Source organism: Hippocampus comes, unplaced genomic scaffold, assembly GCF_001891065.2.
Source record: "Hippocampus comes isolate QL1 unplaced genomic scaffold, H_comes_QL1_v1.1 scaffold129, whole genome shotgun sequence".
In the NCBI taxonomy this organism is placed as follows: Eukaryota; Metazoa; Chordata; class Actinopteri; order Syngnathiformes; family Syngnathidae; genus Hippocampus; species Hippocampus comes.
Genome location: NW_017805992.1, coordinates 759,065 through 783,628, shown reverse-complemented (window position 1 = coordinate 783,628; position 24,564 = coordinate 759,065). Strand labels below are relative to the sequence as shown.

General features: G+C 41.5%; 1 protein-coding gene across 3 annotated transcripts in view; it reads right to left on the bottom strand.

Moving 5' to 3' along the window:
• Positions 1 to 11,112: 11,112 nt before the first annotated feature.
• Positions 11,113 to 24,564, bottom strand: part of tlx2 (T cell leukemia homeobox 2) — a 22,999-nt gene continuing 9,547 nt past the window's right edge. The window contains exons 2-5 of one of the 3 annotated variants that reach the window (XM_019892192.1): positions 22,400 to 22,624; positions 20,055 to 20,292; positions 11,714 to 11,894; positions 11,113 to 11,471 (exon numbers count right to left, since the gene is read on the bottom strand). In XM_019892192.1, the coding sequence (XP_019747751.1) occupies positions 11,460 to 11,471; positions 11,714 to 11,894; positions 20,055 to 20,292; positions 22,400 to 22,624 (656 nt within the window). In that variant the 3' untranslated portion in view covers positions 11,113 to 11,459. Of the gene's footprint in view, positions 11,472 to 11,513; positions 11,895 to 20,054; positions 20,293 to 22,399; positions 22,625 to 24,564 lie in introns of those variants that run through there. The other 2 variants (XM_019892190.1, XM_019892193.1) reach the window with 2 other exon arrangements.

The following is a 24,564-nucleotide window of genomic DNA, read 5'->3' as shown; positions in this document are numbered from 1 at the left end:
AACCGTAACATACGTTCCCTGTTTCAAAAAGATATTTCACCACTCCCACACATTATTACCTACTGGTCTGATTTTGTTGATAATCTACACTGGGGAAAAATCTGGTCTCTCCCATACAAATACCTTCTGACTAATAAAGTAAGGGAAATCTCTTTTAAAATGATACACAAATACTATCCCACCAAGCATTATCTTCTTAGGTTCAAGAAAGACATCTCTGTTGATTGTTCATTTTGTGGAATGTACCCTGAAACTATGGTTCACTTGTTCTGGCAATGCCCATATACCAACACATTTTGGAAAGCTGTATCCAGATTTATTATTGATCGTATCGACTCTGACTTTATACTATACTGGAAAAATGTACTATTTGGGTTCTACGAAAGTAAGGAAAAAAATACGAAACAAACCTTCATTATAAATTTAATAATTATTCTCGCCAAGTTCCATATCCACAAATCCAGATGGAGTAATTTAAAACCTCTTTTCTTAATTTTTGAAACAGAAGTAAAGCAGTACCTAAGTTCTATTATGGATTCTAAAAACAAGAAAGCTATTAAAACTCTGGCTATATGCTCCTTATTTGAAATTTTTGTTTAAAATCCCCTGGCTTCTTTTTTGTTTCAATGTTTGTAATATGTATATGTATTAATAACATGTTCATTTTGTTTTGTGTTTGTTGAGAATTGTAGTATTATAACTTGTTCAAATAAAGATTCTAAAAAAAAAAAAAGTTGATCGAGGAATAACAAAAAACAAAACATGAAGATCGAAAAATGCAATCTCTCAAATATACTTAAAGTCCAAAAAGTAAAAATGAAATCTTATTGTCAGTATACCCCTACAAGATTTGTTTTGCTAACTCAGTTGTAAGCACAATGAAACAATACCCTTCTCTGCAAAAACAAATCCCTGGATTCAGCTAAATTCTAACAGGACTGAACTGACTGATGCATCACGAAAACAACATAAAAATAAATAAATAAAAGCTAAATTCACTAATAATTAAACTTAAAAAATACACCTTGCATGTAATATTAGATAAGATTGAATGTGTTCACTGGCACAAGCTGGCGTTTTTTTGGAAAATGCATTCACCTTTTATCATTTTTTTGTAGCTGTCAACATAATAGAAATCTTGTAATTGTCTTTATACTGTACTGCCTATATCTTCTTCCATGTCGCAGGTGCCTGTTATTTTCTTTTTATGATCCCATCTACCTCATCAACAAATGACGTGCGTTTTCATAATCAAATGTGGCCCTTGAGCACAAATGTTTACCCATTCTTGATTTGCTGTATTCACGAATTGCAGCTTTTATTGAGAAATAGTGGTTTGTTAACACCAGGTGTGTTGATGGGAACTAAATAAAACAGACATTTGTGAGGTTGTTAAAAAAAAAATACTTATAATAAGATGAGAACATTAGAGGAGAAATAACCCTCGTACAATATTGTAAACTTAATGATGGCATGGGCCCTGTTGGCTTCAGAGCCAAAGGAAAAATAAAACACGTGAAAATTCCTCTTTCATGTTCAGTTGGTGTTACTCATCACCTCATACTGTATCTCTTTATATTTCTCTTCTTAAACCGTGCGTGCAAAGATCACCTTGACCGCTCCTGTGTTTTATTTGCCGCCGAACCGTGTCCGCTGGAATTATGGCACACCAGCCAGCTGAACGGCTTGTCAGTTGCCATTCTAGCCTCACGTCACTACATTTGCACAGCAGGTGTTGAGTCACATGCAGGGGCCAAAAGCGTCAATTTTGACCCGACAGGAATGACATGTCTTCACGCATGGCCAAACTCTTTGAAGGGGAAGCACATCTGCACGTCGACGGCTCACTCAACGCCTATTTGAGGGAGAACGGCTGAAATTGATATACATTTCATTTACATTAAACCTCTGGTCATTTGCTACTTGTTATTTACCATATTTTCACGAACATACGGCACACCGTATTAAGAGGCGCAGTGTTGTGTCAGTTATGGGTGCTATTTCTGTTTTTAACAGATACACAAGATGCACTTCCAGTGATAATTTTACAGTTTGAGTCCTGCGAGTCCCAGGCACTCGCTGATCGGAAAAGTATGAGTCCCATTATGCATTTTAGAGAGTCCCAATTTACGAATTCTGAAATGGTCTACTTATTCAATTGCAGGTGACAACAACACAAACACCAACAATATACTGTACATTGATAATAGGTTTATTTCTTACAAACAAATGCTGCAAACATTTTCATAATTCAGGCATACAAGATTTGCTGAGAAATAGATTTTTATTTCATCCCATTGTTCAGTCTTTGTGTTAATAAATTTTCCTCTCTTTACTCTGCTTCCAATGATGCAAGGCTTTCTCAAAGTCAACTTACCATCGCCAAAAACTATCCAACTTTAGTTGCTTCCTCTGTGATATCCCCGCAATAAACTCTCGCAACACTTGTTTTAATGTTACACAACTTGGCAATCGTCTGCTTCCCGTGAGGTTTAGGCCGATTTCGCCAATCTCGTCTCGGGAGAACGGAAATCTCATCACGCGAGATTACTTAACGCAAGATCAAAACAACAATGGCAGCGATGGTCAAACTGCGATCGTCGCTGGGAAAAAAGATTTACCGTATGTTTTTTTTGTTTTGGTTGAGAAATTTCCTTGCGTCCCAAAAACGCACATTATTTGGAACTGTGCGTCCCGCGGGAAAATTATGCGTCTAGGACGCGGGACGCAGAGGTAACGAGATGGCTTCACTTCATTGTTGGACGCAGGCATGGTAAAACGTACGCTATCTTAAAAAATACGGTAGCATGCATGCCCGTTAACATGTTTTTAAAAAGGCAGCGAAAGCAAAACTGAGTTTGGTTTCCGTTTATTGAAGTATTTAAAAATGTACTCACGTTATGTTTTGATCAATCCACAAATCCATCATTGTCCTTATCTTCTGTATCTGAAATGAATGGATGAGCAGGTTCCCTCGCGTCATTGTCAGGCTCAATCTCGTTGTCGTACGCTCTTTCGCAAACTAGAACAACAGTGCAAGCAGACACATTAGCCCATGCATTCACAATCCATTCAGAAATTGTGGCGTAACTCGCCCGGCGATGCCTCCCAGTTTTAGTAAAGCTGTGTTCGCCATTGCTCCCATGCCACTCGCGACTTAACATTGAACGCCTTTTTTTCACCGATGTCCAACGATTGGTGTTCCTTCATCAAGCCTCCCAGAATGATGTCAAGCTCCGAGTTGATTTGCTGCACTTGGCCAACTCACAGCCGCTGTGAAAAACGTGCATGAAGTCATAGATCAACAGGGACGATGACACGTACAGTACACCTCACTCAGCCACTTTCTCATTTTCTCCTCGTCCATCCAGCCTTTTTGATTGGCCTTAACGATGACTCCAGCCCGGAAAACGTTTCTTTTAGGAAGCGTCATGTAGGAATGTGGGGATTGGTTGAGAGAAAAGTCAGTAATGGAAGCCAAGTGAGGCCAGCAGAGCGGCAGAATAAAGGATTAAAATTTCCCAAAAAGCGTCTTTATTTAATGCAAAGCAGAACATTACACTTTTTACTGCAGTAGGAGCGGAAGTTGGCCATCTTTTCCTTGTAATCCGCCGGATGTTGCTGCGCCACGGTCGTCCTTACCTGGATGAATAGATGGCGCTGTTTCATAAAACGGAAGCACCAAGCACCATGGATGAGTTCATCTTGAATTATCTCGTGTTTATACTCGAGGTCCTCCGCCTAACTGATGGCTTGCATTTTAAACTGTGCTTCGTAAGCCTGTCTCTTCGTAGGTGCCATTTTCGGGGACCCTTCGCCAAACCGATGTTGTTTAGCACAATGCACATCCCGGCACTTTTTACATGTACTGGGGGGCATGCCTTTAGCGTCCTCTTTCACGCCCACCCTTCCCACTGTAACGTCCGCCTTTCCTTTATATAAGCAGCGTGTCGGCACATCGGTCAGTCAAGTGCAGCGCTCAGCGACACCATTCACAGAATTTGGAACTCAGTGACTACACAAGACACCCCGCCCCATATTGTTAGGCAACCTGTCCATTTTGGAGAAAATTTAAGACATTTAAGTGCGCCTTATGGTCGTGAAAATAGGGTACCTATTTTCACCTTTTGTGGAACCAAATCTGAACTTGATCGCTCAAAAAAAAAAAAAAAAAAAAAAAAAAAAAAAGAGATTCCACAAGATTGCAACAAAGCTAACATGAAAGTGGTAATTGGTGTCAAGGAAGTGACTTAAAGTGGTACGTCTCGACTGAGAGACTGTATACTTCAAGTGTATAGCGACAGAATTTTCTGGAATGAAGTAGCGGTAGACCCCATTCGTCACACCAAGCGTCACCAAAGATTTCAGCACATCTTGTCAGTGAATTTGATCAACTATAGATTGAATTATCAGGTAAAACCCAGGGTGAAAAAAATGAAGCCCATATTTTTTGAATAATGTCATCGGAATTTGCTTTTTCTGTCAGCTGAGGAGGGAAATCAGTTAAGATCACAAATCAGATTTTTGTGACAAACATAATTTAGGTTGTTTTTTTTTTCCAGTCCATATTTCTTCAGCTGTGTGTCTTCATTTTATTTGTTTTTTTAAAAAAATTTTTAAACAGCTCGGACCGTTTGACATATGACAGCAAGCTGGGAATGCCATCATAGTAGATAAATCGTGGCCTGTATACTTATGAAGGGTTTATCTGGGCTGTTAAAAGCTTCATCAAAACCGCAGAGCTGCTGACATACAACAACTCGTATGTATTGCGTAAATAAATGAGAAATTCGGCAGAAGTTTTAAGAGGCGACGAAGCGGAATTCACTACACACAACAGCTGGGAATGGCGTGGTGTGGTGAAGCAGCAGGCCGGGTCGAGACGCCGTTAAATAAACATGTTAGATAAGCCTCGTCTTTACTGAGACGGCCTGATGAAGCTCTGCATTGTCTAGAGTAGCAAATGTTGCACTGGGAGCAACACATGAGCCAGAATTTTACGTGTGGATTAGTGAGGGTTAAACACTTTGTGCATGGGGTTTTTCTTGTTTGGATTTGTTCTATAAATAAGTCTCACTTTAGCAGAAAACAGTATCAAGCGGCCGAATTGTCCTTTGAAGGAAATAAATATCGGCTTGCATGACTGAGTGGATTATACTGGGATGCAAACAACAAGAAGTTGAGGTTTTTTTTCTTTGTAAATATTCTATCAACAACCTTCCATCAAAAACAAGCTTCAAGTATGAAAGAGGTTTTTTTTTTTCCCCCAATGCATTAATTAGGATAATAAGATTTACAACCAGGTTGCAGTTATATTATTATGTCTATTGTAGTGTCCGTCAAGCACCTGATATGGAAATGATGGGCAAGGATGACTACTACTCTTAAAGCATCTCAGTATGATAGTCACGATAATTACCATTTAATACAATCATACTTACTCTCTGAAATTTTATCACCGGTGGACCATCTTCTTGTCATTAAAGTGGTTTTTTTTTTCTCCATTTATTTATTTTTTTTTTGCATTTGCATTTGTGTCAAACACCAGACAGTTTCTCGCTTCTCTTATTTTGCTGGTGTGTCCCCATACCAGATTGGAAACGCAGAAAGTCAATTAGCATGCTCTGAGATGCTAAATATGGTGGTTAGGATAATCCAAATTTCAAACAGTAATACAAACCTAACATCCAAAATGTTATGACATCTTGTTCTTCCTTCTTTGTTGTCTTCTTTTACAGTTTGTCTACTTTTTCTATTTTTTTTTTTTTTTTTTTTTTTACGTGTGTGTCACGCGCCATATTGGAGTATCAGACGAAACTTGAAACTGGAATACTGTCTAAATGTTATCATGTTTTTTTTTTGGGGGGACGGGGGGGGTTCCACTCTTGTTGTCTTCATTTTTTTCCAACTGATACCAGGACGAGTATTAGTATTCACTGTTGAGTACATACCGATACCGAGTACCGATACCAGTTGTACTTTTCATTCATAAAGTTTCAATTAACATAATAACAAATAAGGGTGAACAAAGACCTTTATTTGTTTCTGACACATATGATGATTTGCCAGTGTGTCATCCTGCCGGAGTGCAGCTCCAACTATTGTTGAGTTGGAACTTCCGGTCAGAAGGAAAGATATCAGACCTTTTTGGCCTTAAAGGGGATGTCAGCTCTTTTTTTTTTTTTTTTTTTTTTTTTTAGACTTTCTCGTCTTAACACGGTTTTCTGATTAATATTGTGTTTGTGGAATAGGAATTAAGCAGCAGACTCAATCAATATTCAATATCAGATTGTTTCGACTATAGGGGCTACATAGAAATATGGTGAAGGCATATTTTTAGTTGGCTTTCCCTCTAAGTATCTGTGGCTGGTACAGTAAATATTCCCATCCCCGGAATTCTATGAAAAGGAATATCCTTCACCCGGAACAAAAACCTGTGCATTAACATTTTGACTACGATATTACATGTTACCGGAACTGACGTAATCGGAAATTCCACTACCCTTAACCCGGATTGAGACGTCATGCCGCGGGAGCTTAAATACACGCAACGCCCACCCGATGCTACGGAACGACGACACCGAGACACATTTTCACTTCGCGTTTTTCGATCATCAGATTCGAAACGACGACGTGTAAGTGAGTTTTTATTGGCGTGCGTTTTACTGTAATTGTGAATGATTTTAACTTTATTCACTTAACGTCCTTCACTTGCGTCGTGTAGATTATGGCATCGAAACGTAGAAGAACTGTAATGACTGGAGCGGAGCGAGTAAAATGCATCCGTTTGAGCAAGGCTGGACACAAAGTTAAAAGCATCCAGCAGACACTTGGAGTCGGAAAAACGCAAATCTACGAAACTTTAAAAAACAAGGCATCGATTCAACTCCTGATGACAAGCCACCATCCAGCGAGGAAGCAATGCCAATGGCAACAAAAATCCGTCAGTATGCACAAGAATTACCAGACATCAGTGATCAACGGGACAGTTACTTGCAACTAGCAACAAAACTATGTGACACGCAGGCAAACATTGTCATAAACCAAAGAATGCATCCAACCAAACAATCCAAAATAGACACATTTTTTTCCCAAGACAGAAAAAAATAAACATTAAAATACTGTACGTATTTTACTGTTGTGTTTTTTTTTGGATACACCTGTATTGCAGTTTTTGTTATATAAAGTTTTTGGACAGTATATTTTTGTATTTTATTGATTGTGTTGTTACACGTGCATTTTTGTCAACATACTTGCAGGTTCATAAAGGACATCTACCATGCTCATTTCCCAAATGAGGAATTTCTGTTATCAGGACAAATTGGACAGCGCAAACACGAGTCCGCACGAGAGAATATTTCCTGTATTGTCAGCCTTCACCAGTACCCAATATCTCAAAATAAGGCTGATATCAGCCCGATACCAATACCTAGTATTGAGACCGGGCCATCCCAAGTTGTGTCACATCCCATTTAAGAGAAGCAGAAAGACAGCTATTTCTCTGAAACACTGGATACAGTGGTAACGATAATTTACAATTTGAAATGATAATATGAACGTTTTTTTCTCTTTCGTCGTCTTCTGCGTTGTCGTCTTCTACAGTTTGTGTCTTCTTTTGACGTCTGTTTGCTGTTGCGTCATGCAACGGACGGGTCAAAAAACAGCGACAACTCTCATCGATGCTAAACACAGTTGTAACAATAATGACCAAGTAAATAGTTGTACTAACCCTCTGAATTTTGATGATGCACCTCCCCCCGCCTCTCCCTCCTAGTGTACACAAACTGGCTTGTTTTGACTTTTATAGTTTTTATAAGAGGGGTGCGCCAACTCAGTCAGGATGTTGAACAAGGGCGCATGACTTTAAATGTTTGGGAAAGCCTTCTCCCAAGCAGTCTGACCTTACTTAAATATTCAATACCGGCAGCTTGCATCAGTGTTTACAGTCAGGCTGTCTGCGTCCCCTCTGAGCTCTGCTAAGTGAACCGTGGCCGCTTCAATGGCCTCCCTGATTAGGAGTTAAATGTCTCCAAAGAATGGAGACAAGTGACGGCCGCAGACCAAGCGTAACACACGGTGTGTGCTGAAACAGTTGTCTGGTTGTCCCGCAAACACAAGATAGGAAGTCCGATACGAGGCCGGGGCTCGACTGTTTGTTCATAAAGAAGACGAAGGCGGGGGGTGAGAGCGCCGTGACGGGGGATAAAAAAAAAAATCTTTAAGCACCTGCAGTAAAACACAATACACGCTTATGAAAACAGCCAAGCCAGGAATTTTTCCAAAATGAGCCAAGTCACGTCTTCAACGCAGCCGAGACAGGAGCATGAAAGTGGCAGAGGAAATGGGGGTAGAGGGAGGCGTCACCTGGAGAGCGGGCCGCCGCTGCTGACAGGATCCCGACCGAGCGAGACGCCCGAAGTAACGACGGAACGCTGGGCCCTGCGCCTCACGGGGGTTGTCGGGGGTGGCTGCCTTTGCAGACAGCTGTTGGTGAGCACATCATTGGCCTTTCCGCAGCAGCAAGACACCGGCTGACAGATTAGGGTTGACGTTTCTTCAAAACGTCCTTGACATTTATTGGGAAAGGTTTGGCGTGTCATTATAGTCTTGTAAGGCACATTTTCACCAAGATTTTTTTTCAAAAATGACATGCAAACATTGATGCCTTCATTTCCACTATTCAACCACAGGGAACATTAATCCTATTCACCAAACGTGAAGGGAATTTCAGCTTTCGGGTGAAATTCGAGTGTGACGCTACTATGTGGTTCAACCTTTACAGGTGACCTTAATTTGACCTCTCAATTTGAATTAATGCACATGACCAATTGCTCAGTAGGGCTGAGCGATTACAGGAAAAAATAATCCCGATTATTTTGAGTGGTGTTGAAATTACAATTAATCAAACCATTTGTCATTGAAACCTTGCATTTATTCAACTCCTCAATACTACAGTCATAGCTTCATGCCCATTCATCCCTCCATGTTGAACACTATTCTTTTTGTCACGTAAATCATGGCCTAGTAAATATGTGGAATTCAAGCCTCCATTTTCATTTTGCAACATCCATTCCTTTGATGCCTTACATCTTTGCCCAAATTCAAATAATGTCAATAAGCATTTACCTTGTCTCTATATATTTATTGTTAGCTTATTTTTCCCCCACAAGCCTTAGGGTTTACTGGGAAAACCTGGGACCTTAGAGATTGTATTTCATGCCGTATGTATGCACCATGCCGTCATTCATTTTTGTTCGATTCTATCATTTTAAATATTGTTATAAGCCAAAATCAAAGTTTCGATTAATCGCCCAGCCGTACTGCTCAGTGTTTCACTACGTTGTGCACTATTTGCTGTTCTCCAGCAAGGAGCTGAACAGCAAAAGGTTTGAAAATTTCCAAGGATGCCCACTTTTATGACTTTTTATGACTCTAGAGTCTCTCTATCTCTGTTCCAGATTTTCTACTTAGTGTTTGGAGGATCTGTATGCTGATTTCATGATGTCAGAATGTGAACAGTATGATTAAAAACGACTGTTAAATACCAATTCTAAATGAACCAGGAAATGTTTTGTTCAATTCATGGATCAAACCCCTCTTGTGAATTTTGCCATTCAGCTGCTTGTGGGAGGACAGGAAGTTGTGCCTGAAGTACTGAATCTCAGAACAGTTGGATATGTGCATTCAACACTTTCAAGAAGGTCAAATGAAGTTGACCTGTAGAGGCCATTGTGAATTTTAAGGTTTTCCTGAAACATCACCCGAAAACACTGTGTCCCAAAGTTTTGGGGAGTAATGCCTATATGTTCCATTCACACTCACAATCACACCTATTGACAAATTAGAGTTTTGTCGGACTGCCCCGGGAAAATCCCAGAAAGCACAAAGTGAGTCTGCACAGAAGGCCGGCGCCGAGAGTTGAACTCCGAAGCTCAAAACAGTGATGCGGACATATACTCCATTTGTCTAGCGCGCTGCCTCATTTACAAGCCAACAAGCGCCACGCTTGCAGATACTTAGATGTCTCAAAATGCTACTTTGGAACACACTGGTCTGCTAAGATAAACAAAAAGGCCACTTGAGTTTTAGTGAAGAGGAGGTGAAGTCGCGGCCGTTCTGCGTGATGTCACAAGGACGAAGGCTCATTTACGATCAGGGAACCTGAATGAGGTGTTTACTGCACCTTCCAGATTGCTAATCTTTTGTTATGACTTGGCTGAAAAAACATTTGGCCGATAGGGTGGATCCGCTGATAACAAAATGTTTACGGCTGCTCGCTGTCTTTTTCTTTTCTTTGTTTTTTGGTCGCCTTGACAACACAAGGCTAATAACAACAATCATCCAAAAGCTTATCCCAATTTGTTGAAAGACATGTTTTAAATTTCACAATTAAAAAACGGTCTCACGTTTCACAATGTCTGTGGCGTCCAAATAGCCCAAGGATCAATAATTACAGTATACTTTCCACACCCTATGTCTGTCTCTTGCAAGGTAGCCAGCCCTTATCCAATTCCCCTACTGGACGATGGTAAATCCAAATTTTGTTGCCATGGCAACTAAGAGTGGAGCTGATGGCAGAGCCACACTTTGAGCTTGAATTTAGAAATCTATGAACTACAAATCACAGGCTAGCCACTTTGATCTCACACCATCTTACCCTTCTGGGTTGCTTCATCGCCACTCTCCTGCCTAGTTTCCCAGGTCAGCTGCCCAGCCACTCCTGTCGATAAAAAGTCCAAGTGGAAGCTCATAGGTGGGCTTTTTCTCTCTCCCCTAAACTATGTAACGACCTCCCGGTTAACATTAGACTCTTTTTTTTTTTTTTTTGTCATCATACTTAAAACACATTTTTATTCCATGGTGTTCAACACAGCATGATACTTGAGCCCTTATTTTAGTGTCGTGTGTGTTTGTATTGTTTTTAACTTTTACTCTGTTGTTATTTATCAAATTATGTTTTGTTCAATTGTCATATTTTCAATTTTGATTGATGTTAAACACTCCAGTTACAGTTTTTAAAGGGCCCTTTTTGACACTTTTAGTCCCACCTCAAATTGTCATGACCCAGAACACAAACTGACAAGAAACACAAGAAATTGTCATTATTTCCCAAAAAAGCCACAATATCATTTAATATAAAACACCCTTTAAGATGGACCGTCGTAAGGAAGTCCTTGTCCATGAGGAGTGCTGGCAAACAGCAGAACTCCCAGCCAGCGCATACAGAAAAGGATTTAAACATGCATTTTCTTTCATTACTACATTGTACAAAGTCATAGGGAGAATCCAGGTGGGTATTTTTTTTTTGTTTTTTGTTTTTTTGCAGACATGGGCACAAAAGTCTCTGCATCCTCTTGAAGCTCCCAGCGGTAAAAAGGGAGGGGGTTGGGGGGGGGATCAGTCTTGATAGGTGGGCATGTACACAGGTGTCCATTAGTTAGGGGGTCCCTCCTGCCTTTTTAGACCGTCAGCTGAAGGGAAAGCGGAAATGTGGTGTAAGGCAGGAAATGACTCAACACTTCGACTACTCATAAAAACTTCAAAACATAGCCCAATATCATGAACTTTTTTGGTAAGTAGTGTACTGTACATTCTTGGTCCAGACTGTGTCCATTCAGAAGGAGTCATTGGTTTCTACGTAGCAGAATCCTTCCCACACACACATGCATACACACATTCACACAACAGATGCCACGGAGGTGACGGACGTCACCTTATTGTCATCCGCCCAAGGCTGCAGGTTCTGCAGGGCATACAGGGAGGAGTTGTGCAGGCAGAGCGGGTCGGGCTGCAGGGGCTGGCTCAGGGTCTTCTGGAAGGCTTCCTGCTGGAGCTGGAGCATGAGCCGGTTGGCCTGCTGCCTCTCGGCCTCCCGCTCCTCTGCCGTCTGTCTCCTGATCGGGTAGAAGAGATCAGAAAGGGTTTTAGCATTGCTGTGGGTAGACAGACAAGGAACCGGATTTGCTAGTACAGAACAAGATGACACCAAAGCCCTGGATAATATTCAAGTGATATTGAAGTGTTTTAGAAACCGAGTTTGTGATATGTTTAGAATTAGGCAATTCTAAACATTTTTAGATGGGAACTTAAGGCAAAAAAATTTATATACAGTAATGTCCTCTATGCAAATCTAACGCAAAGCGCAGTCTATCTTACCATGCGCTTGGGTGGAGTTTTCTTTCTTATGGGGTATTTTTGTAGACACACACACACACACACACACACACACACACGCACGCTGTGCGAGTGAACACTTGCTTCCTTCCCAGCCAATTGAAGTGGCCCCTCTTCTTTCCTTTTAAATGCAGCACTGCAGGATAGGTTCGCGGCGTACATGGTGAAAGCAGAAACGGACTCGCTGGAGTTCATCCATCCATCCACCCATCCATTTTCTGATCCCACAACGGTCGTGCTGGAGCCAATCCCAGCTGTCTTCGGGCAGTAGGTGGGGTACAACCTGAAATAGTTGCCAGCCAATAGCATGTCGCTGGAGTCCATGAGTCCATATTGACGGGCTATGTTTATAAGCAGCGAGATGATGCAAAATGGACTTCTGTGAACTGGGCACTTGGGAGATGGTCTTCCACACTTGATCGTGCGACAGTGACATCGAAGGACACCTCTCTTGTTTGTTAGCTTAGGGCAGGGGTCGGCAAGCCAAAATGTTGAAAGAGCCATATTGGACCAAAAAAAACCCAAAAAACAAATATGTCTGGAGTCGCAAAAAATTAAAAGCCTTATATATAAGCCTTACATTGAAGGCAACACATGCTGTATGAATCTATATTTGCCTACTATCAAAATGACTAAATAGGCTACAAATACACAATGAGCCTTCACGGTTAATTTTTTTTTTTCCCTGCAATGCATCCTGTAGAGAAGGGGTGCCCAACCTTTTTTGACCGAAGATCAACTTTTCGATCAACCAACCTCCCGCGATCGACCCGTTACCGCACGCGCGCATACACACGCATTTACACACGCATGCCATAATAAGCAACAGCCATAAAGGCCCCTAAGATGAGGCATGGGACGCACTTTTGCAGTGTGTTAACTATCGTAGTTCACGTCTCACGCTAAAAATGCTTCTCTCAGCAACCCACATTCCCATTCTATGCCAGTACCCTCTGTGAATTGTACATGAAATGCGATTTTGTTTTCACGACAGGTACCTGCCTGGCATCCTGTCCTGCTTATAGAAACGTGTGTCGCAGGCTATGACGCAAATCCTCAACGACAGAAATGTTGACATTTAATATTTATTCTAAACATTTTTAAAGCATTGGAAAACATTGAGAATGTTTGTGTCATTTTTGTCCTCCTAAAGAAACCATATTAAAACAAACAATTCCCCCATCTTTTTCCATTTTCAAAAATTTTGGAAAAAGCTCCAGGGAGCCGAAGGGCGGCGCTAAAGAGCCTCATGTGGCTCTGGAGCCGCGGGTTGCTGACCCCCGGCTTAGGGGTAAGCTTTTTAATACTTTTTAAAAAAAAACTTCCGCTGACTAAACTGAGCTCTTCCCCGAAATACAAAGATTTTAGAATAGATGGATAACTTCAACATACTTCATTGACACCAATTAGTACTTTCCTATTAGTCAAGGCTTTGGCGACATTTTGTGGCATCTTACGGAAAAACTACAAATAAGTGAAGGTTTTTTGTTTGTTTGTTTGTTTTTGCGAATAGCTGATGATGGGATCCACCAGGCTAAAAAAATGAATCTGAATTTGTAAACAGGCAATGAATGACAAAATGGATCCTGCACTATCACTCAGAGGTCCCGCAAATTATAGTGCATCACATCGAGATCTGCCATTTTATTCACTGCTGCCTTTCTTACAGAATTAGAGTATTAGTACACAGTATAAGTTCCTTAGTCCTTTCAGCAGGAAGTGGGAGCAAGTCAGCCATAATTCTTCAGTTTTCACCTGCAACTTTCATTTAAGTCCCAGATTCCCATGGCAAAAACCAAGCCAGTCAAGTCAAGTCCCAACTACTTTTCAAGCAAGTCATGTCAAGTAATTCCTTGGTTTAAGCAAGTCACATGCCAATCGTACAATCTTGCTGAGTAACAGCATGTCAGCATTGATTGGACAGTGACAAGAATTTTTAACATGCATGACAGTGCGTGCGATGTGGGCATCAAGTGTTCAACTTCAGATCAGTTTGGGCTCTGATACTAGTGAGGTACTTCTCTGAAGCTGGATGTTGTGTGCTCTACTCTGTGTTACTTCCTTTCACACTGAACAGAAACAAAGGAAAAATCTGGGAAGAATTGGCATTAATGGGCCTTGCGGCTGTGGTAGTCGCCTCTTTCACACAGAGATCCGACAGGCTATTGGCATCTGTAACAGTAGAGCTGACATTTATCCTCCTGTGCCTTAAACACAGAATCCAGCAGAGCAGGATATTGCAGTAACTTTCACGCATCAACATGGGATCCCAGCAATGCAAAATACGCTTACACACAGGTGGCATCCCAACTCTGTTATGACTGTGATACCGGGACGAAAGAGGAAAATGTCTATGTTGGCTCCACCCAACTACCTCATTCCTTATCAGTACCTTTCACGCAGAACAGCGACACAAAAAGATGCTTTCAAAGTCAGTGTAAAAGAGGCTTTGTCTCACACAGCTAACAGCAGACACATCTGGCATTTACATGTTTTCCTTTCATGTAGAACTCAGCAAAATTGAATATTTTGGTGGTAAAAGACCTGAGTAATCTTGCACATATCACAATAACAAGGCGAAAAAGTATTTTCACAGGCAGTGTGAAAGAATGCTCTGTGGCAGTAGAAGTTGTGTTTCTGTGTTTTTGGGGGGTTTTTCCAAGATGGCGCCCGAGTAGGCAGCAGTTGGCAAGTGCTCTTCAAGAGTCTTGTTTTTTTTTCTTTTTTTTTTTGGTTGTTTTTGTATTTTGTTTTGTCACATTGTGTTTGTTGTTACATCGTGTGGACCTGCTGTGTATTGTTTTCAGCATTTTTTTTCCCATGAAGTTCGTCAAAAGAGAAGAATCTGTGCTTGGTGGTTGGTCCTTCTCGGCAGCACGTGTGTACCAGCACTGATTTTGATTGGGAGGAATGTCGGCGCCATTTGACTGTCGTTGCTGGACAGCCCCGGAGCGATTGTTTTTTGCGCCTGCAGTGGGCAGCATTTTCACAGCCCAGCTTTGTGCAGCGAAAAAGGTCGTTGCTGTTGGACAGTCTGCGGCTGGATGGATGCATGGCTTGTGGAGTCGACGATGAGAAGAGAGGAGGGTCAGCGCAGAGCGCCAACGCGTATGTGGAACTGGGAGTCGCGGCTTGGAATTGAAGCGGATTTACATGGGATAGGAGATGTGAGCGCGTCAATGGACGCTACAGCTTATTGTTTGCTTTCAAACTTAGCTTGTAGCGGACGTGTGCACATTTTCAACATGACATCGTTGATCCACTGGTGAAAGGACACTGTGATTCGCTACTCTTTCATCTATAACTGCTTCAAACAACAACATGTACGCAGAAAAGTGGTTGAGATTGCACGACTATTGTGTCCTATGTGTTGTGTTGTATTATTTTGGCATTTAATGTTAACTGTTCTGTTGATGGCTGTGCGGGCACCCGCAGGGGCTCCTCTCTCTCTCCTATGGTTGAGAGGAAAGTAATTTCATTTGTGCTGTATGTTGCACATGTAGCACATTTGACAATTAAGTTGACTTGACTTGACTTGACTAATGGTTTCGTCCAGTGAGAGTCGAATCAAACAACAAATGGTGGGGATGTGAGACAAACGCAAAATAACTGGTTGCCATATCGACATTACAAGTATTGTTTGAGGGTTAACGCGCCACGGAGAAAGCTGCACATTAGCATTTTTATTTCCTCGCCACCTGTGTCGGGGGATTGAGAGGCCGAGATGACAGCTGATCTGGCTGAGTGGCAAATGTTAGCGAGGAGGGAACGTGACTGGCGGGCAGGGAGGTGGGCGGCTCAGCGTTACACATGTTAACATGGAGATGCGCGTGTTGTACGGCATGTCGTGAGGTGGTTGGATTACCCGCGACTCTGATTTTGCAGAAGAAAAATTAAACTACAGAACTTGTCTGTTGCGAACCAAACACAGGAGCACAGCTTGTCATAAACCATCTCTCAGATGGATTCAAGGAGGCATTTTGCATGTTGTACGTGCATATATTAAGATGCACCTTATCCCATGGGCGGACTGACTTTAGGCAAAAGCAGGTAATTTTACCTGAGGGTTTGTAATTTCCCTAAAAAAAGGATAAACACACACACACACACACACACACACACACACACACACACACACACACACACAACAGATTACATGTAAAATTTACGGTAACTGAAACTCAAGTTAAAAGGTTCTTAAGGAAACCTATGAAGTGGAATCATACAAATTATTACATTAAAATATACAACTTATTAAAGTAAAACCAAAATTTTTCTATTTTAAAGGCATTAAGTTGAATGGACAACCTAGGTCAATACTTACAACTTAAGTTGGACATAAAACCCATCCAATCCATTTCTAAGTTATATGCATCCATATACATTAACTGATAAACCATATATTTCATATTTTATATCCACTATGGATACACATAGAGATCACACTATTTCTATTTTTTTAATAAGCTCAACCTCTCATAGCTGACTGTTTTTCTTTACTTTGCAAAATAGTCAAGAGTAACTCAACAGCGCCTCTGCTGACGACAACTGAGTAGTGCAGCCCATTTAAGTCTATAGTATGTTTTGATCAATATCCATATCAAAAATCAATAACCAGGCTGGAGTGAAATGCTGTGCTAATAGCAACAAGAAGAAAATGATTAGGGCAGATATGGCCCTCACGCAGGCGCGCGCAGCAAGCTGCGGCCATTAGCCACGCGTTATTGCTAACAGCATTACCATAATATGGTTGGCTGCCTGCTGATTCGATCACCATCTTGTTAGTTAGCATACTTGTCACGTGAGCGCATCGCTCATGTTGAGGCTAGCAGGTGCACACTGCTACGGCAGCGGCAGCATCAATCTCGGTCAAACGAGGAAGTGGGTTAAGGCCTGGGCGCTTATTCGTCTTGACACACCATTTTGTCTGTGCTGAATTTAGTTTTAGGCATTGAAATTGGTGTTTGTTGTACATGGGTTGCAGAGGTGATTGCTCTAAGACTGCAAGGGAAGCTCAGCTTCCCCTAAAATGTCAAAAAATAAGTGACCAAATATATGCGTGTACATACAATTGTGTGTACATGTCATTGACTAAATATGCGCTATAACGCGCTCAACATTTGTTCCGAATCAGCTTCTTATTACTGATTACAACGCGACTCTCTTCTCATTCATTCCCGCAGCATCACTGTGCTTTAAACTGAGTGGACGGTGAGCATCCACCGCGCGGACGCTGGGCGTCTAGAGAGTTCAGTGTAGGTTGTCCCAATACATTGAAACGAGACAAGTCATTGGATAAATGCTGGTTTTGTCCCGCCCATCGGACGCTCAGCGTCTCTGGGAATCTATGGACAGTGGGCGTTTATCGGCTGACCCAGACGCTCGGCTTTTCTGCATGATGATTGGATGATCTGTCTGAGGCTGAATCTATTTTTGATTGACAGAAAAATGAGCCAATCACCGATCTTTTGGTGTCGGCATCCGTGGGAGCATTTTTCAATTCTCCTTCTGTTCTGAGTTGAACTGGAGACTTCTTCTAATCATCTAAGTGGCACTCTCTTTGTTGAAAACAACAAGCGACAAATTAATCTTTTATTTCTGGCGGGTTTTATTGTAGTTGCTTGTGTTCGCAGACTGACCTACATCACCAGTTTCCGTCCTAACCGAGCAGCGGGACACTAGTTAAGTCCCTGGAAAAGACGCCTTGTTGGTATGACAGGGTCACAGATCATTTTCTTGAAAAGGAACGGAGAGTAGAATTCACGTATAGATTAACGGACACATTTTATGATGTAGGCCGAAATTGAGCGTCCCCTCCTTGACAGACCAGCATCCGCCACTGATGAGTTGAAACGAGAGTTCGGGTTTGTGGTGGGTGAGAATGATGACGATTACTTCCACAAATGAATTTTGCCAAGCACATGCTAATATCAATACAAAATATTGAATATTAGACCATATATTATACAGTACAGTGGTGTCTTGATTGCATATGAGGATTTTTCATTATAGTTTATACTTCTTTTTAGTTTTGTTTTTCAAATTCAATTAGTTTTGATTACTTCTTAGAGTGTTTTTTATTCAGGATGGGCGAGTATCGATTCCACGTATCAGTATCGGGCTAATTCCAGCTTTATTTTAAGGTATCGGGTACTCGTGGAGTACTTACTACCCCTGATGCTTAGGGGCAAAAAAAAAAAATTCTCCTCAGCAGTAGTTGTCACTGTACTGCGGCAGTGAGCCACATCGGCCAATCATCATCTGCGTAAGAAAGAATGATCTTAGTTCACAATTTGTTGTTATTGTGTTAAGTGAAATGTATTAAAAGTATGAGAGGTATTGTTACACGGTACACATGAATACTCTCAGACTGAATACTTGTACTGGTATCGGTCTGGGGAAAAAAGTGCAATAGAACATCACCAGTTTTTACATTAGTTGTATTTTTTTCCGAAAATGCTGAGTTTTAATGTAGTTTATTGCTTTCAGTGAGTTTTTTTTTTTTAATCACGGTGTATTCCTGGTGTGTGTGAGATGAAAAAACGGTCACCATAAGTATTCTACACTTAAAAACTCAACAAAAGGTATCATTAAAAAAAAAAAAAGTAGACCACCAAATATTCCGTACAGCCGTTAAATACAGCTGTCATAAAACTGGCCGAGCAAACAAACAGTGGAGCCGCCCATACTTGCGGTTCTGTTCACAGATTTTTTTTTTCAATGTTTTGAAAATATTTTCAATACCTATGAAGCACTTATTGTAGAAGTGAGTCTGTAAACACCTTGGTTATTTGCTGACAAACAGCCAAATCAAAAATACTCATTTTTGAGTGAACATCATGTTGCCCAGTGGCTTCAGATATCCTTTTTAAAGGCACGGTCACTTTAAGGATGCGGGGTAATTGGATTTATCACATGTTCACCTCCAAACGATTGCAAACAGTGGCAAGAATGAAGTGCAGAGAATGCACGTGTCTCCGGTGAGAGGCTTTGAGTATTGCTGTGGACAGCAGCTTTCTAAAAGGCCTTTTAGGAGGCTCCGGTAATTGTGCTTGGTCAAGCGAACTGGCCTCTGCCGGCCGCCCAGCTAAGCAAAATAAAAAGGCATGCGCCGTGTTGCGAGGCGCCTCCAACGTTTAAACCGCAACGGCCATTTTGTGCAACATCAGAAGCTACTTTGGATCTCAGGGCAAAACAAAGAGCGTCCATTTAGGGCTTGACAAAAGTGCACATGCTGTTTTGATGGATCAGTTTAGGGCTGCCTTTCTTGAGTTCTAATTATATAGAGTTCTGAACAAACGTATCAGACATGAAGAAACCAGCTAGCCTCATGAAATGCTTTAAATTCGGATTATTTGGATTTCCAGTGAGCTCTGGCCATTATCAAGTGCTTTAATTAAGATCTTTTCATTTTCAATGAGCTCTCAACGTGTTACAATTTTTAACAGGAATGGGTGATTTCAATACCAAGTGAATTCTACTTAGCAATATGACTTTGAAAAAATAAGAAGAGGCTATCCTGCATTATGCAATGCTTCAATGCGGTTTCTTTCCGTTTTCAGTCAGTTCTGAATGTTTGACCATTTTGAATAGGAATGACAAATTTCAAACTGCATTCTCCTTCAGCCTTTGCACTTGTGACAAACCGCGTAAAAAATAAAAGGGCATCATGACGTGCTTTATTGCAGATTCTTTCAATTTTCGGTCTCTTAATGTTTTACCATTTTGAACAGGATGAGAAAATTTGAAACTGCACAAGCCTTCAACCATTTGCCCTGTTGTTTAGCAAAACACAGTATAACATGTTTAATCTCACGCACCATGGTTTAGGAATGCCTGCGTCTTGTAGGAGGTCAACAGTGTAGTATCGCGACTCTTACCGCCATTTCGTTCGCCTGTTCTGAAACCACGTCTTAACTTGGGCGTCTGTCATCTTGAGGGCCTTGGCCAGCGTGGCACGCTCGGCCGACGCCAGGTACTTCTGCCGGTGGAAGCGTTTCTCCAACTCGCAGATCTGCACTCGGCTGAAGGACGTGCGGGGCTTTTTCCTCTTGGGCGGCGTGCGGTTCTGGTACGGGTGGCCGATGCGGCGGGTCACGGAGAAGGGTGACAGGGCGGCTGGAAAAGGGAGAAACACAGGCGCAGGCTGTTTTTTGGAGTGGTCAAACACAAGCAAAAACTGACAAATCATTGCAGTGATTGGTAGAGGTGGGGGTACTTGAGTCACATGACTTGACTTGAGTGAGACACTTTTAGGACTTTGGCTTTGCTAAAACTTATTAAAACCTCAACTTTTTTCCGCCTCTGGTGATTTATGTCCCGGATCAGTTATTACAATCAAAACCCAGGAAGAAAAGATTTCCCTGGAGATTTGGTTTGTTTTTCAGCCCTTAACTGGATGAAGTGATTGCCAATTTTGTGGTACATTTCGGGCCTCTGAGCGAAAGGCCTGGAAGCTGCCAGTTGAGGACGATTGTAATTATGATTGTCTGTGAATCAATAAAATCACATTTCTCAGAAGGAAAAATTATAGAATGGAGTAGGAAAAAAAACAAGAAAACAACAACCACAAAATGTACCATTCAGAAAAACACAACTTCTCAGAAATTATCCATCCATCCATTTTCAGATCCGCTTTAGCCTCACGAGGATCGCGGGCATGCTGGAGCCTGCCCCAGCTGTCTTCGGGGAGTAGACAGGGTACACCCTGAATTGGTTGCCAGCCAATCGCAGGGCACACATAGACGAACACCCATTTGCGCTCACACTCACACAAAGGGACAATTTAGAGTATTCAATCAGTCTGCCGTGCGTGTTTTTGGAATGTGGGAGGAAACCGAATTACCCGGAGAAAAGCCACGCAGGCACTGGGAAAACATGCAAACTCCACACATGAAGACCGGAGGTGGATTCAAACCCTGCACCTCCGCCATGCTGCCCTCATTAAATTAATCATTCAAAAAATAAAATAATGATTAAATGTTAATTTTCTCCTTCGTTGATCATGAAAGTGTCATCAACCAGCCCATCCCTAATTGTTGTCATGGCATGTCAGCAATGTTTGTGGCATGATCTCACATTGGCTTCATCAAGGATGCCCAAATGATGGTGCGCAAGCTTTAAAGTACATTGGTATGTTATATCTGGTATATCAAGTACACACATATAGTGTCCTATTTTTTAGGTTGCATATGGGGGGGAGGGGTGCGCCATTTAACTTGATTGTTTTATCAACTTTGCCTGATTAAATAATGCTTTTTAAATTGGCTTTGTTTTCCAGGTTGTGTACTGAAGAGCTCTGGTGCACCATCTCTCTCATGTTAATTTAGTATAGCTTGTATGTGCCTTGTAAGGTACCTTGAATGCATTTTTTTTTTCTTTATTTTATCCCAATGATGCCTGAAATTGACTTTTTTCTGCCATGTTTTAGGTTAAGGAGAAGGGCTACACCATCTAGTTTGTGGTTCTAATTTTTTTAGATATTTTGTCACTTGTTTTGTTTGGTGTATGTGATGAATCAAAATTTTAAATAGCCGTTGTTTTTCCTATTTTTGTAACTATTATGTATTGGGGAAGGAGGTGTGCCATATATATGGTGGTTGCTTTTGTTCTCAATTTTTGTCTTATCTTGAGCATGTTTGCATTGATGCTTAAAGTCAAAATTGTGAAATGTATAGCTTGTAAATATTTTATTTTATCACACTGTTGCTGTTAAATGTTTTTTTCTTCAACATATTTTAGAGTTTTGCAATATTTTGGGCTTTATTTTGACGTATTTGGCGCAAATGTTCAGAAGTGTGTTTTGATCATGTACGATTAAACTTTGATCCCTAAAGTCAGCATAGGTATGCATACAACTTGTAAATTTTTATTTTTAATTTTTAACACACTGATGCCGTTAAATGGGTTCTGTACTATTTTTCAACTATTTCTTGAGACCATCTGTGAGAGGGAGCGAGGAGGGGGTGCACCATCTTGGAAGGTATTTGTATTTTTGAGTCATATTTTGATCAGTGCATGAAACATAATGTCTTTTAAATGGACTGTTTTGTCTTTTTTTTTTTCAAGGTTATGTATAGGAAAAAGTGGTACGCCATTTGTTGCTGAGGGGGTGACTCGCCTGGGCAAGCCCCGCCTATTTGAAATATTCTGTCATTTTTAAGGTGTGCATGGATGAGGAGGGTTATGCCAATTTGTTGTGCATTCGGGTGAGGCGGTGACTCACCTGGGCAAGCCCCCTTTGGGAAAGAATAGTCTGCGAGGAGGCCATTGCCATCTCGCAGGTGCGCGAGCTCGGGGTAATAGCATTTAGCTAAGGTCTCCACCGTGCTCCAGACGGGGACCCTGCCGATGTCCCCCTTGGGGAGAGGGCAGAGGGGCCCGGCCGCCGCCGCCCCGTTCCCCGGCCCCCCCGCGGCCTCTCGTGCTCGGCTCTCCTCTGCCTGCTCCCCTAAAGGAAAGGGAGACACAATGAGGTCCCGCATCTGGAGCAGAGCAGCCAGCCGGGCGCCATCGGTGGCCCAGGGTGGCGAATTACATGAGGGAGAAGCTTGAATGATGAACTCCGGCTATTTGAATGACAATTATGCTTTCAGTTGAGTAACACAAGTGACAGATAGCATTGCTGAGGATGGTAAATCAAAGCAGTCAATCGGCATCAACATCATAGGGTCAGGGGGGTTGGTCACAGGTAAATCAGCATTGACGATTTACCGTATTGGCCCGAATATAAGACGGCCCTGATTATAAGACGACCCCCTCTTTTTCAAGACTCAAGTTTGAAAAAAGACTTTTTGAACACCAAATTATTTTTTATACAGAAAATAACAGTACATCTGAAACAAATGATTGGAACAATATACCGGTATTTGAGAGAAAAAGCATGTCATTTTGCCTCATTCAAATCTTAATATCTGAACATTTAAATATGTAAACTAAAGTGCAATCACATTCGTAAATGAATGGCTTCTGGTTTTTGAAATGTAAATTACATCATAACTTCTCCTCAGCTGCCGGTTAACCTGGCCGATCTTCGACCCACTTTTCTCCAGATTGTCGCTACGTTTCTCCATTTTCTGTTATCGCTTCTATTATTTTCTTCTCTTTTCATTGTTACCGCTATTTTTTATTTTTCTTCTTCGTGCTACCGCTATTTTTATTTTTACTCTTCGTGACAGGGGTTCACTTTGGCCTGGGGAGTCAAGTTCAGCATTCGCTTCAATGGTATCTGGCGCCATCTAGCGTCGTAAATGGGTATAATGTCTAGACCCCGAATATAAGACAACCCCCACTTTTTCAATCTTATTTCAATGCAAAAAACACCGTCTTATATTCGGGCCAATACGGTAATGGAAAGAAGTGATGTGAAAAATGACATATACACATCATAAAAGCAGATGAGTGAAATAATTCTATACAACTCGATTGCAAGTGGAGGTGAGAAACTAACATGTTATTATGCATCCAAGTACATCAATGTCATTTTTTTTTTAAACTTACCAAATCAATCGACAATACCAAGGAGCTCACAAAAATGTGTTTCATTTTTCCCGAACAAATATGGCTTATGCAACTAGACGATGAGGCAAGCAAAATTTATAAGTGGGTCCACAATGAAAATGTGTCTGGAGTGTCATCCATCTATCCATTTTCTAATGGGCTTATTCTCACAAGGGTGGCGCAAACATGTTGGAGCCTATCTCAGCTGTATTCTGGCAACTGGTTGCCAGCCGATCGCGGGGCACAACAATCAGCCGCGCCTCCACTCACACCGAGGGACAACTTGGAGTGTTCCATTAACCGGAATATCCAGAGAAATCCCATGCAGGCACAGGGAGAACATGAAAACTCCAAACAGGAAGGCTAGAATCGAACCTTGCACCTCTGCACTGTGAAGCGGCCGTGCTAACCAGTCAACCGCCGTGCCACCCTGGATTGTCATTAAAAACAGTGAAAAGTTATTTTAAAAATACTTAATAAATAATATATTTTTAAGACTGTTAGAATCAAGTGAAAATTGTCAATAAGGTTTCTACAGCTAGTACTCCTGTTTCAAATTCTGGAAAAAGTGGTGCACATGCAGTTGAAATCTTTCTTGGATGAACATAACATCTTGGAGGTCTTCCAGTCAGGTTTCAAGACGATGCAGAGCACAGAGTCAGCCCTGTTACGCGTTTCTAATGCTATCCTCCTGGCAAATGACACTGGAGACTACATGTGTCTGGTATTATTGGATTTAACTGCAGCATTTGACATACAGTAAATATTCCCATCCCCGGAATTCTATGAAAAGGAATATCCTTCACCCGGAACAAAAGCCTGTGCATTAACATTTTGACTACGATATTACATGTTACCGGAACTTACGTAAGCGGAAATTCCACTACCCGT